The 14,481-nt window shown below is 41.7% G+C and overlaps 1 protein-coding gene across 3 annotated transcripts in view; it reads left to right on the forward strand.

Annotated features, from left to right (window-relative positions):
* The first annotated feature begins 9,706 nt into the window (after window positions 1–9,706).
* HMCN1 (hemicentin 1) overlaps window positions 9,707–14,481 on the forward strand; it is a 540,104-nt gene continuing 535,329 nt past the window's right edge. For 2 of the 3 annotated variants that reach the window (XM_010813560.4, XM_024976236.2), the window contains exon 1: window positions 9,707–10,374. In XM_010813560.4, the coding sequence (XP_010811862.2) occupies window positions 10,107–10,374 (268 nt within the window). In that variant the 5' untranslated portion in view covers window positions 9,707–10,106. The remainder of the gene's footprint in view (window positions 10,375–14,481) is intronic. The other variant, NM_001192537.3, reaches the window with a different exon arrangement.

Raw genomic sequence — 14,481 nt, forward strand, 5'->3', positions numbered from 1 at the left:
AAACTGTCTATATTTGCAAATAATGTAATCACATATGTAGAAAGTCCTAAGAATCTGTATGAAAAACCACATCTTATTAAACCGATAACAAATTTACAAATTCAGCAAGGTTGTCAGAACACGATGACACCCCACTCCAGTACTCTTGCCTGGAAAATCCCACGGATGGAGGAGCCTGGTAGGCTGCAGTCCATGAGGTCACGAAGAGTCGGACACGACTGAGCAACTTCACTTTTACTTTTCACTTTCACGCATTGGAGAAGGAAATGGCAACCCACTCCAGTGTTCTTGCCTGGAGAATCCCAGGGACGGCGGAGCCTGGTGGGCTGCCATCTATGGGGTCACACAGAGTCGGACACGACTGAAGTGACTTAGCAGCAGCAGCAAGGTTGTGGTATACAAAGTCAATATATCAAAAAGCAGTGGCATTTTTTAAACTTTTATTTTATATTGGATTCTAGTTGATTTACAATGTTATGTTAGTTTCAAGTATACAGCAAAGTGATTCAGTTATACATATAAATCAGATCAGATCAGATCAGTCGCTCAGTCGTGTCCGACTCTTTGCGACCGCATGAATCGCAGCTTTCTTTTGCAGAATTTTTTCCCCATTTCGGTCATTATAGAATATTGAGTGGAGTTCTCTGTGCTATGCAGTAGGTCCTTGTTGATTATCTATTTTATATATTGTTACTGTTGTTCAGTCACTAAGTCGTGTCTCTTTGTGACCCCGTGGACTGTAGCACACCATGCTCCTGTCTTTGACTAATTCCCAGAGTTTGCTCAGATTCATGTTCATTGAGTAGGTGATGCTATCTAACTATCTCATCATCTGCCACCCCCTTCTCCTTTTGCTTTCAATCTTTCCCAGCATCACAGTCTTTTCCATTGAGTCAGCTCTTTGCATCCGGTGGCCAAAGTACGAGAACTTCACATCAGTCCTTCCAATGAATAAACAGGGTTGATTTTCTTTAGGATTGACTGGTTTGAAGTTCTTCTAGTCCAAGAGACTCTCAAGAGTCTTCTCCAACATCACAGTTCAAAAGCATCAATTCTTTGACATTCAGCCTTCTTTATGGTCCAACTCTCACGTCTGTACATGACTACTGGAAAAACCATAGTTTTGACAATATTGACCTTTGTCAGCAAAGTGATGTCTCTGCTTTTTAATATGCTGCCCAGTTTTGTCATAGCTTTCCTCCCAAGGAGCAAACCTCTTTTAATTTCATGGCTGCAATCACTGTCCATAGTGATTTTGGAGCTCAAGAATATAAAATCTGTCACTTCGTCCACTTTTTCCCCTTCCATTTGCCAGGAAGTGGTGGGACTGGGTGCCCTGATCTTCGTTTTTTGAATGTTGAGTTTCAAGCCAGCTTTTTCTCTCTTTCACCCTCATCAAGAGGCTCTTTAGTTCCTCTTCACTTTCTGCCATTAGAGTGGTATCATCTGCATATCTCAGGTTGCAGATATTTCTTCCAGCAATCTTGATTCCAGCTTGTGATTCATCCAGCCTGGCATTTATATGATGCAATCTGCATAGAATTTAAATAAGCAGCATGACAATATATAGTCTTGTAGTTTCCAATTTGGAACCAGTTTGTTGTCCTGGTTCTATTGCTTCTTGACCCGCATACAGGTTTCTCAGGAGATAGGTAAGGTGGTCTTGTACTCTTATCTTTTTAAGAATTTTCCACAATTTGTTATGATCTATACAGTCAAAATCTTTAATGTAGTCAATGAAGCAGATTTGTTTGGAATTCCCTTGCTTTCTCCATGATCCAACAAATGTTGTCAATTTGACATCTGGTTCCTCTGCCTCTTTGAAACCCAGATTGTACATCTGGGAATTTCTAGGTTCGTGTACTGCTGAATCCTAGCTTGAAGGCTTTTGAACATAATCTTGCTAGCATGTGAAATTAGTGCAGATATTTGGTAGTTTGAAAATTCTTTGGCATTGCCTATCTTTGGGATTTGGATGAAAACTGACCTTTTCCAGTCCTGCAGCCACTGCTGGGTTTTCCAAATTTGCTGACATATTGAGTGCAGCACTTTAACAACATCATCTTTTAGAATTTGAAATAGCTCAGCTGGAATTCCATTACTTCCACTAGCTATGCTTATAGTAATTGTTCCTGAAGCCCACTTGACTTCACATTCCAGGATATCCAGCTCTAGGTGAGTGACCACACCGTTGCGGTTGTCTGAGTCATTTAGACCTTTCTTGTATAAGTCTTCTGTGTATTCTTGCCACCTCTTCTTAATCTCTTCTGCTTCAATTAGATCCTTACCATTTCTGCCCTTTATTGTGTCCATCCTTACATGAAATGCTTCCTTCATATCTCCAGTTTTCTTGAAGAAATCTCTAGTATTTCCCATTCTGTTGCTTTCCTCTATTTCTTTGCATGGTTCATTTAAGAAGGCCTTAACTCTCCCTGCTACTCTCTGGAACTCTGTATTCAGTTGGGTATCTTTCCCTTTGTCCTTTGCCTTTTGCTTCTCTTCTTTCTTCTGCTATTTGTAAAGCCTCCTCAGACAACCACTTTGCCTTCTTGGATTTCTTCTTCTTTGGGGTGATTTTGGTTGCTGCCTCCTGTACAATGTTATGAACCTCTGTTCATAGTTTTTCAGGCACTCTGTCTACCAGATCTAATCCCTTGACTTTATTCATCATCTCCACTGTATAATTATAAGGGATTTGATTTAGGTCATACCTAAATGGTCTAGTGGCTTTTCCTACTTTATTCAATTTAAGCCTGAATTTTGCAATAAGGAGCTCATGAACTGAGCCACAGTCATCTCTCGGTCTTGTTTTTGCTGACTGTATAGAGCTTCTCCTTCTTTGGCTGCAAAGAAAATATTCAATCTGATTTCAGTATTGACCATTTGGTGGTGTCTATGTGTAGAGTCATCCCTTGCGTTGTTGGAAGAGGGGGTTTGCTATGACCAACATGTTCTCTTGACAAAACCCCTATAGCTTTTACCCTGCTTCATTTTGTACTCCAAGGCCAAACTTATTTGTTACTCCAGGTGTCTCTTGACTTCCTAGTTTTGCATTTCAATCCCCTATGAAGAAAAGGACATCTTTTGTTTTCTTTTTTCTTTTTTGATGTCAGTTCTAGAAGGTGGTGTAGGTCTTCATAGAACCAGTCAACTTCATCTTTTTTAGCATCAGTGATTGGGGCATAGACTTGGATTACTGTGATGTTGAATGGCTTGCCTTGGAAATGAACTGAGATCATTCTCTCGTTTTTGAGGCTGCACCTAAGTACTACATTTCAGACTCTTTAGTCGACTATGGGGCTACTCTATTTCTTCTAAGGGAATCTTTCCCACAATAGTAGATATATTTTATACATAGCAGTGTGTATGTGTTAATCTCAGACTCCTAATGTATTAACAGTTTCCCCTTGTCTTATCCATTGCCGTTATACCAGTTCATAGTTTGGAGCCTGAGGGCAGCAGTGCAAAGCAGTGAAGGGCGGGAGCTTGGGAATCAGCTTGCCTGTGTCTAAATCCTGGTTCCGCTCCTCACTAACCATGACCTTAACGCAAATTTCAGAAACTGGCCAAGTCTCAGTTTTGTTAGATGAAGGATGTTGTTGATATTATTACTGCAGCCTACTCCTACTTTTGTCTCTTTCCCCAGTTTACTTCCCTTATTCCATTTCTCACTCATTGTCTGATGACTTCCCTGGTGGCTCAGACGGTAAAGCGTCTGTCTACTATGTGGGAGATCTGGGTTTGATCATTGGGTTGGGAAGATCCCTTGGAGAAGGAAATGGCAATCCACTCCAGTACTATTGCCTGGAAAATCCCATGGACAGAGGACCCTGGTAGGTCGCAAAGAGTGGGACATGACCGAGCGACTTCACATTCAACTAATCGTTTTGTTTTTTTGCTCTTTAGTTTGAATTCCTTCAGTGTCTTTCATGCCTTCAGGATATAACACAAGCCCCCACCAACTTCACACAGGTGTGCCCTGACAGCATCTTGCCCCTGACGTCTCCTGTGCCTCTCCTGTCTCTGTCCTGGGCTTTCCTATTGATACTTTAGAGCAGACTGCCAAGGAAAGCAGATCAGCACACATATTTGTAGGACCCCAAATTGTGGGGTTTTTGGCCTGATGGGATCAGTCTTTGACCAGTGAGGATGGTTGCTGATGGCTAGCTAATTTCCTCTTTTACTTCCTTCACTTCCTTTGCTCCTTCACAACATTGAGGGGCTAACATAGGGTTTTCAGTCTGTCCTATAGGACCCAGCAGCCAGTAGCTGAAAGCAGAGGCCGACTTGAGAGTGTACTTTTACACCCGCTCTCCTTCTCTGCTGCGTCATTCCCTCTACCCCTCATGCCTGCCCCCTGGCATCACACCCCAGACCTTCATTTGAGGCTCTGCTTTCTGGGAACTTCAGCTAAGACCAACAGAGAATGTTACAGCTGGAACAAATTTTAGAAATTGTTTAGTATGACCTGCTTGTGAGTGACAGAACTGAAAACAATTAGTGGTTGAAGTCACTAGATTCATAGACTAGTGTTCCTTCAGCCTCACAGAGAGTGTTTTTAATAACACAAGTGTGAAAAAAGGCTATATATTACTATTTATTATTATCGTTATTTCTGAGAAATACTCTGTTATTTCCCAGAAATTTATATTGTTATTTCTGGGCTATACTCTGACTTAAGCATCACCGTCTTTTTTGCCCCACCCTTCCTTCTTCCATCCTGGGCCATGTCCTCTTCCTAACCCAATCACTTTCTCCCATTTTATATTCTTGGTGTTCTTAGCTGACTGCCTGCCAACATCTACTTTTAGGGAGTCATTTATTTTATAGTGTAAATAACATTTCTGTACAGGGCTACTTGGGCCCTAGAGATCTGCATTTGAAAAAGAGTTCAAATTTTATTGAAAAGCAGTGGGAGAACCATGTATGTCTCCCCCATGTTGCAAATTATAGTCATCAATTATATGAGACTGGAGTGGAGAGATGCACCGGGATTATGGAAGTCAATGTGTATTTACACTAAATATCCCTTTTCTTTATCACCTGTTTTCCCCATCATGGCACCTTGTAAACCTTAAACATGTTCTTGAGTGTTACCACCCACTTCGATTTGAGGATGCTAGTGAAGCTACAAAAGATTGTCTATAAATAAACAAATACAAATGCTTCCGTAGTTATGCGTCCCTTCCAAAGCATTGTGTCCCCAATGCATATACACATAGCTTCAAACTTGCAATGCTGTAACTTCAAATAAATATAATGGTAATACTACTGCTAAACTTTATTGAGTACTTGCTGCATTGCCAGGCATTGGGCTAAGTGCATCATAAGCATACTTTTCATTTCGCTCTCAGGCAAAGAAGGACAATGATCCCAGAGAGATGGGAAACAAGTCCTATAACTGTCCCAGTTCACCGTCTACAGAGAATTTCCAGGCCATGGTGTGCGGCAGTGGAATCAAGATGGAGCGGGGAGGAGAGTTCTCCTTGTATATTCAGCTGAGTGCTGACCAGCAATGGGCATGTGAGGAAAAAGCCACTTGAAAGAGTTCAGGTGACCGTGCCCATGCTCACACTGGGAGGCGGATGGCTCTGTCCCCACCTGCCGGGCTAGAAAACTTCATGCTGCGAAGTGCACTGGGTAGAGTACTCAGGAGAGTCTTTCCTCAGCAATGCGGAATAATTCATTCTCCACTGAACAGTGCTTTGGTCTGACAGGACAAATTTTAAAAATGAGTCGCAAACGGATCAAACTCTTTCCAAATAACTTTAGTCTGTCCCAGAATAGAGTTAATAACAAAAATATCTAGTATAAATTCATAATATAAAGGTAAAATTCATATGTCTGACATTCAATCAGAAAATGTGAGACCTGAAAGGAAGCAAGAAAATACAACCTATACTAAGGAGAAACACTGATGAATTGAAATTGATGTAGAGCTGATACAGATAGTAGAATGTCAGTCAAGGACATAAAAAGTTATTAAAACTGTATTCCAGATATTCACACATTTAAAATGAGACATGGAAGACATACATATATATATATGATTCTGACTGAGCGACTGAACTGAACTGATATATAGGATTCAAAGAGAACTTCCAGAAATAAAAACTGCAGCATCTGAGATGTAAGGTACACTGGATGAGACAACTGGCAGAATAAACAGTAAAGAAAAATAGATTAGTGAACTTTAAGAAATAGCTTGAAAACTAGCAAAAATTGAAACATAACAAGAGAAGAAAATAGTAATTAAAAAAACTGAAGAGACCATCAGTTACCTAGTGAACTAGGTAACAATTTCATGGCCTCATATATGTTAATTGTTTCATATAAAAGGACAAAATATTTATGATAGAAATTTCTCACTGGGAACAGTGCAAAAAAGAATAAAGTGGAGTAACATCTTTAAGGTACTAAAAGGAAAACGAAAACCTGCCAACCTAGAATCCTCTATCCAACTAAATAAATAAAAACAACCCACAGACATAAATGAAACAAAACCCCCAAACTGTCAAAAACAAAGGTGAAACAAAGAATTTTTTGAACACACAAAAGTGAAAGAATTCATTACCAGCAGAACGGCACTACAGGAAACAGTGAAGCAAATGCTTCGAGGGGAAGAAAATGGTATCAAATGAAAGCCTGGACTCACAAAGAGCTGAACAGCGCCGGAAATGGCGACTACATGAGCAAATATGTTCATTTTTAAATTATTCAAATATTTTAAAAAGATAATCGACTACTTTAAAATTACATTAATATAGTGTTGGGTTTAAAATATTGTAAAATAAAATGGAATGAAAATAGCAAACAAGATGGGGAGGAAATTAATGGGAGTATATTATTCTGAGGTTCTTTTACTGCATGGGACGTGGTATAGCATTACTTGAAGGAAGATGGTGACATATTTAAACACCATTGTTATTTAGTTTCTGAGTCCTGCCCGACTCTTTTGCTTTTCCACGGACTGGAGCCCCTCCACTCCTCTGTCCATGGGATTTCCCACCACCAGGCTCCTTTGTCTGTGGGAATTTCCAGGCTAGAATACTGGAGTGGGTTGCCAAGTCCTTCACCAGGGGATCCTCCCAACCCAGGAATTGAACCCAAGTCTCCTGCTTTGCGGCAGATTCTTTACTACTGAGTCATCGGGGAAGCCCTGTTATAAACGCTGTGTGGTTAGTCACTCAGTCCCGTCTGGCTCTCTGCGACTCCTCTGTCCTCCTCTCTGTAGCCCTCCAGGCTCCTCTGTCCACGGGGTTCTCCAGGCAAGAATACTGGAGTGGGTTGCCAAATCCTCCTCCAGGATAAACACTATAGCAACCACTAAAATAAAATAGTTATAGCTAATAAGCTGGCAATAGAGATAAAATGGAATCATAAAAAAACATTCAGTCAACCCAAAAGAAGGCAGAAAAATGGGAAAAAAGAAACAAAGAACAGAAGAACATATAAAAAACAAATAGCAAGATGATAGATTTCAACCCAACCATATCCACAATCATACTGAATGGAAATAGTCTAAAGAGCTCAATAAAAGGCTGAGATTGTTTGCATAAAAAAGCAAGACCCAATGCTAAGGTGACTACAGGAAACACATTTTAATACACACAAATAAGTTAAGAGTGATAAGATGGGAAGTTATATATCATGCTAAAACACTAATAAAAACTGGAGTGCTATATTAATATTAGACAAAGCATATTTCACAGTAAATAATCTTACCAGGGATAATGAATGTAACTTCACAATGATAAAAAATCAATTAATCAAACTGACATAATAATCCTAAGTATTTATGCATCTAATTACAGGCTTCAAAATGCATGAAACAAAACCTCATAAAAGGACAAGAAGAAATCGACAAATCCACAATTAAGTCAGATTTTGATTCCGCTTGTTCTGTTAGGAAGGCAGAAATCAGTAAGAATACAGAAGATTCGAACAACACTATCAAACTAATTGACATTTATGGAGAATTCCCACCAAACAACATTTTTTTCAAGTGTACATGAAAAGTTACCAAGATAGATCACTGAATCCTTACTAGGTCGGTTCTACCATTATTTCCATTTACAGCTGAATCAACAAAGGCATGAAGAGGTAGGTAACTTCTGAAGATACACCGTAATTAAGGGTCACAGCTGGGCATTGCACCCAGATTATCTGACCCAGAAGTCTTAATCAGCAAGCTCTACCCCCTCCCCTGAACACCTGGAACAGCTCAGGTCTCAGTGAAGTCTCTAAGACTTAGAATGCAATCCCTTTAAGATAAACAAAGGAGTAGGTTACTCAAATAGCATTTTCTAAATACTACTTAGAGAGGAAATACTTTCCTCCTTTCTTCTCATATTCTCACTCAGCCCAAATGGCTAGGCTGCTTCCTTTAAATGACATGACTTATAGGTATCATAAACTCAGGTTCCAGAGTCGCTGGGTCTGAAAGGGAAGACAGTTGCAGATTAAAGTCTAAGAGACTCAGGGGAGCTGGCTCTTCCTGAGGCTGCCTCCGTGTCGGATGGGTGGTCTAACACACATTCCAACTGGATCAAGATGCCTGCTGGCCCCTCTTTAAATGCCAGGATCCGGATAGCAGCTCCTTTAGCAGGATGTGAATACATTTTTATTAAAAAGAGGCAAAGAACCTTCAGCTTATGGTTGACGTTCTTTGTCCACCTTCTTATCTGTTACTGGTACCAAAATGTATGTAATAATGACAAGACGGAAAAACGCTGTACTGTTCTTCAGGGCGAGGTTTCCTCACTTATCAGCAAGAAAATGCCACAGAGGGGAACACCTTTGTAATGAGCCTTTGGCTGAGGCTGGGCACACGGGTGTTCTATGGGAGGAAATATGAAATGATATTATTCTGCCTCACTATGCTGAGGGGAGGATTTATGTTGCTCGGCAAGCATGAATCTTGATAGTGGAATTTAACAAAAAATCAATTTTCTCCTTCAGACGGTCTCTCTCCTCCTCCCTCTTCCTTTGCCTCTCTCGCCCTCTCATCCGGTGCACTGAGCCTCCATCCTGTACTCATCACACCCAACTGCTTTGACTCCTACCATCTTTTCCACCTACACTCAGTGACTACCAGGCCCCGATGTCTCTCTCTCGTTTCCCTCCACAACCCTTTTCCCTGTCCTCCCGTTTCTGGCCGGTCCAGCTCTCTCCTCCCTCCCTCCCCACCAAAGCCCCACAGTACCCGAGGAGATCAGAGTGATTATGTGGCTGCAGCCCAGCCGGGAGGACCTTTCCAGCTCCCCCTCCCGGCTGGGTTAAGGGCTGAGGACGGGAAGCTGGGCTGCGCAAGGGGGGTGGTCTCGGTTTCTTGGGGGCGGGCGGGGGTTACTATGAAAGAGGTGTCTGAAGCAACGTTTTGCATCGTAGGGAAAAAAAAAAGGCAATCCCCTTTGTGCACTGGGTTAGCGCAGTGTCCCTCGGTTCGGGACCTCGCCACACATTCTTGCAAGCCATTGTTTACCCCGGGGTTTTGGAGGGGAGGCGCCGCGCGGGTGGGCGCGGAGGGGACCCTGGGAGCGCTTCCCTGGTACTCAGTTGACCCGAGACTCGGGGGGGAGAAGTTGCCCTCCAGGAGGCGGGGCCCCAGAGCCAGGAGGAGGAGGGGGGCGTCCCCTCGACCAATCAGGAGGCGAGGCCGAGCCCGTCTTCCCTTCCCCGGCCCGCTCGCGGGCGGGCGGCGCGCAGTGGAAAGTTGGGAGCCGCTGCGGCTGGTCCGGGCGGAGAGCGGCGGCGGCAGCGAGGGCAGCGGACTCGGCGCGGCGCCGCTGGCTCGGAGCAGTCCCCGGGGCATGGGCCGGGCGCGCCGCCCGCACTCAGCCACACGCCGCCCGGGCCGCGGGCACTCGGCCGTCCCGAAGGAGGCTGCGTCCGGACGAAGGCTGCCGCATCTTTGCCTCCCCAGCCCCGTGCAGGGATTTCGGGTTCGGTGCTCGTCCCCATCTGATTCTCAGCCCCCAACTTTTGGCAAGTTCAAAGAGGTTTCTGTAGTCGAATAAATTGCCCCGAGAGGAAACCCGCTGCCTATTGAGGAGGGCTCAGCAGAGTGCTTGGGCGCTCCAGGAAAAAAAGAAAAAAAAGACAAAATGATTTCCTGGGACATGATCCACACCATATTCTTGCTCGCTCTTCTTTATCCTTCCCGAGCGCAGGATGCAATCCCCCAGTCCGAGGTCGAGGCAGAAGAAATTCCCGAGGGGGCCTCAACCTTGGCTTTTGTGTTTGATGTGACTGGTTCCATGTATGATGATCTAGTTCAGGTGATCGAGGGGGCTTCCAAAATTTTGGAGACGTCTTTGAAAAGACCTAAGAGACCTCTATTCAACTTTGCTTTGGTGCCTTTCCACGACCCAGGTAAGGGAAATACTTGTTCTTTGTTTTCCTTATGATTACGTTCTTATGCCTCGAAATTGCGTGTCAGTAAGTTTCAGAACCATTATAAATGTGTAGCTGAATACAGTTGTAACAAAGAATTGCTCGCCTACATCTGGGCTTGCTCTCTGACACCTGCTCGTGTCTCATCCATGGAGATGGCTTGTTTGGGGTGCTTGCACAGTGGTACCCAAACCTGGAAAGCGTAGAATTATGAAAACCAGAGCAATGATATCAAAATCAGAGTTAATTAACTTAAAAATTTTGAAACTAAAGAATGTTTAAGGCAGAGTGGTACATTGGGTATTCAGCAGCAGTACTTTAACAGCTAACACCCAACTTGAGAACATTCTCAAGATAACTCTCAAGTTAGGGGGAGAAAAACCTGTTGTGTGAGACACAGGGAAGCTTGTAAGCAATAATTACTAATGAACTGAAGAGATGAAAATAAGCCATTCATTTGTTAATTGAATCTACTGATCTTCGCACCAGATCATCATTAGTTCTCGGCTCACAGATGGTAATAAATGGGTCCTCCTCTCTTTCAGTAGAAATGCATGTAATTTGCTATGGTGGTGCTCTTTAAAGGTAGTTGAAGTACAATCACTTTATTTTTTGCCCTAAAGCCATGGGTTTCAGCTGCTGCGCGGTAATTTGATCCTCTCTGCTTTTTTCAGTTTCTATTTAAAGTGGCACCTTTCTGTGAGGCTCATAGGAGCCCTCATTGTCAATGCGAGGGTAGCATTACCTGGGGAGCCCTGGGGCTGGCTGTCTAGCATCCACCTGAGTTTTATTAGCACAACTCACTGCCCAGTCGAAGAAATAAAGCAGTGGTTTCTTGAAGTCCTCCCCCACTGTTCTCTCACATTTTTATTGAAATTCTCTTTTCACTAGAAGACTTTGACACAGCCACTTCGCAATGAAAACTTGATATTGAGAATCTCAAATTCTTTCCTTGTGCTTTTGACAGGCATGTGAGAGTTCAAATTATTGCTTGGTTTTAAATGTGGTAGGTATCAGCTATTAAAGAATTGGCAGGGGGAGGAGCTTAGAGGGAAAAAGAACTCTGGGATTTTTGTTTGTTCTTCAAGTGATGAAAACAACCTGTCCTCCTCTTTGCTATACATATAACCTTAGTAAATTCAATGTTGATTAAAAATAAAAATTTTAATATTTGAATAAAGAATGATCATTGACTGTGTTAGCTGTCTCAGTGAGACGCCTCATGTGTTACAACGTTTTAATTTATTAAATGTTAAGAGTTGACTTATTGGAAAAGACCCTAATGCTGGGAGGGATTGGGGGCAGGAGGAGAAGGGGAGGACAGAGGATGAGATGGCTGGATGGCGTCCCTGACTCGATGGACGTGAGTCTGAGTGAACTCCGGGAGTTGGTGATGGACAGGGAGGCCTGGCGTGCTGCAATTCATGGGGTTGCAAGGAGTCGGACACAACTGAGCGACTGAACTGAACTGAAGATGCCAATTGTGATGCAGACCAAGACTTTGTAAGCTTGGAATAGGCTAAATATATTTCCTCTATAGGAATGAATCTGACGTTGGCAAAAACGTAAAGTAAAAATTCTTTTCTGTGACACCACAGTTTGCTTTCCTCCAAAAAGCTCTTATGAAGTGATATTGCTGTAAAGAGAACTCAAAAAACTGCCTCAAGTCATAAATGGAAACTAGATCATCATGATATTTATTTTGATATGATATGAAAAAAATTATTGGAATAAATTGTATTGTGGTGTGCTCCCTTCCAGTTGTTACCAAATAGAAAAATTTGTTGTAGTTGACTTTCCTTTATTTTGGCAATCACGATTCAAAGTAGGAGAAACTTAGTATGCTAATAAAAAATGACTAATAAATTAGTTATTTTGAATTAAATAATAAGAGAAAATGATTAATTTAAATTGGCTCCATAAAATTAATTGTATGTATAATTCAGCAAAAGCTATTCTAATTTCATTGTGATTCAAAGTGTTTTTGAACTTAAAGGTGAGAATAGAAATTAAAACATACTAATAACCTTTAGTTTACTAACTCACAATAATGGGTTGTAATATTATCTTTGTATGTCATTTTCTGTTTGTGTGTATGTACAATAATTAAGAGTTTTTGATTCCCTTGTGCTTCTGGTTGGTTATCCACTTGGAATCACCAGTGGACAGAAAGGGCCTTGAATAGAGATTTACTGGCTTACTGAGTGACATTGGAAAAGTCTGTCTACATTTTTGTATCCATTTTCTCAATTATAAAATGGCAGAATTGGATTTGAACATCTCTAAGGTTACTTCCAACAGTAACGTTTTATGACTATTTTACACATGGTAGTTTTTCACAGCCCCTGATACAACTGACAAGCAAATAAATGATGTGTGTAATTTAATACAATTATATTAATAACTTTGCTTATAGCTGTTCAAAGTGCTTTGGCATCTGTGGTTGAATTTAGCTAGATGAAGTAATGAATAAGATTTGGGATATAGTCTCAGGCATTTGACAGAGACCTTAAGGCCTTCACAGGTGATTGCTTTGGGCCTCTGCATATTAGTGGGGGGCAAGCTGTATGTTTTGAGGTGGGGGTAAAAATAAAAATACATGGAAGTGTAGGTGGCTCAGACATTAAAGAATCTGCCTGCAATGCAGGAGACCCAAGTTCGGTCCCTGGGTTGGGAAGATCCTCTGGAGAAGGGAATGGCAGCCCACTCTAGTATTCTTGCCTGGGAAAACCTATGAACTGAGAGGAGCCTGGCAGTCTACAGTCTGTGGGGTTGCAAGGAGTTGGAATGGCTGAGCGACTGACACTTTCACATAGACATACAAGAGGAATAAGTCAACAAGTTGACAAGGTGGTAAAAAAATCACTCAGAAAAATGTAGGAAGCTAGTGTTAGAGGAGTAACAGTGTAACCCATGGTAGGAGGAAGTTCCACAGAGCACCGGGGTCATCACAGGTCAAGACAACTTTTTGATGCTACTACCTCTGCTTAAGATGGGTTTTCCACTTTCATGATCACATTTGATGTATTAATTTTTAATAGCTTTATTGACCTTACTATATAATCACTCATTTAAAACATACAATTCTGTGATTTATAGTATATTCAGAGATTGTTATTATTGTTCAGTCACTAGGTTATGTCCAACTCTTTGCGACCTCATGAACTTAAGCACCCCAGGCTTTCCTGTCCTTCACTATCTCCCAGAATTTGCTGAAACTCATGTCCATTGATTTAGTGATGCTATCTAACCATCTTATCCTCTAGCGCCCTCTTCTCCTTTTGCCTTCAATCTTTCCCAGCATCAGGGTGTTTTCCAATGAGTCGCCTCTTCGCATCAAGTGGCTAACATGAAGCTTGAGCTTTCCTTCAGGATTGACTGGTTTGAAGTTCTTGTAGAGCAAGCGAATCTCAAGAGTCTTCTCTAGCACCACAATCAAAAGCATCAGTTCTTTTGTTCTCAGCCTTCTTTCTGGTCCCAACTCTTACATCCATGACTACTGGCAAAACTGTAGTTTTGACTATATGGACCTTTGTCAGCAAAGTGATGTCTCTGCTGTTTAATATGCTGTCTAGGTTTGTCATAGCTTTCCTCCCAAGGAGCAAGCGTCTTTTAATTTCATGACTGCAGTCACTGTCAGCAGTGATACAGATGTATGCAACCATACCTCAGTCAAGTTTGGAACATCTTCCTCACTTTAAAGAGACACCCTGTGCATTTTTATTTATCTGTCCTCTCACCCCCACCCCCTCCCCATATTATCCTCCTCCCAGGCCTAAGCAGCTACTAATTTACTTTTTGTCTCCCTGGATTTTCCTATTCTAGACTTTCATATGAATGGAATCATATATTATCTTTTTTTGACTGACTTCTTTCACTTTAGCATAATGTTTTTAAGATTTATCCACATCATAGCATATATCAGTAATTCATTTTTATGGCCAAATAATAATCCATTTTATAGATATAGCATAGTTTATTTATCTTATAATCGATAATGGATGTTTGAGGTGTTTCCACTTTTTGGCTAGTATGAATAATACTTCTATAACTATTTGTGGGCAGTTTCCTGTGTGGACATATGGG

Source organism: Bos taurus, chromosome 16, assembly GCF_002263795.3.
Source record: "Bos taurus isolate L1 Dominette 01449 registration number 42190680 breed Hereford chromosome 16, ARS-UCD2.0, whole genome shotgun sequence".
NCBI lineage: Eukaryota > Metazoa > Chordata > Mammalia > Artiodactyla > Bovidae > Bos > Bos taurus.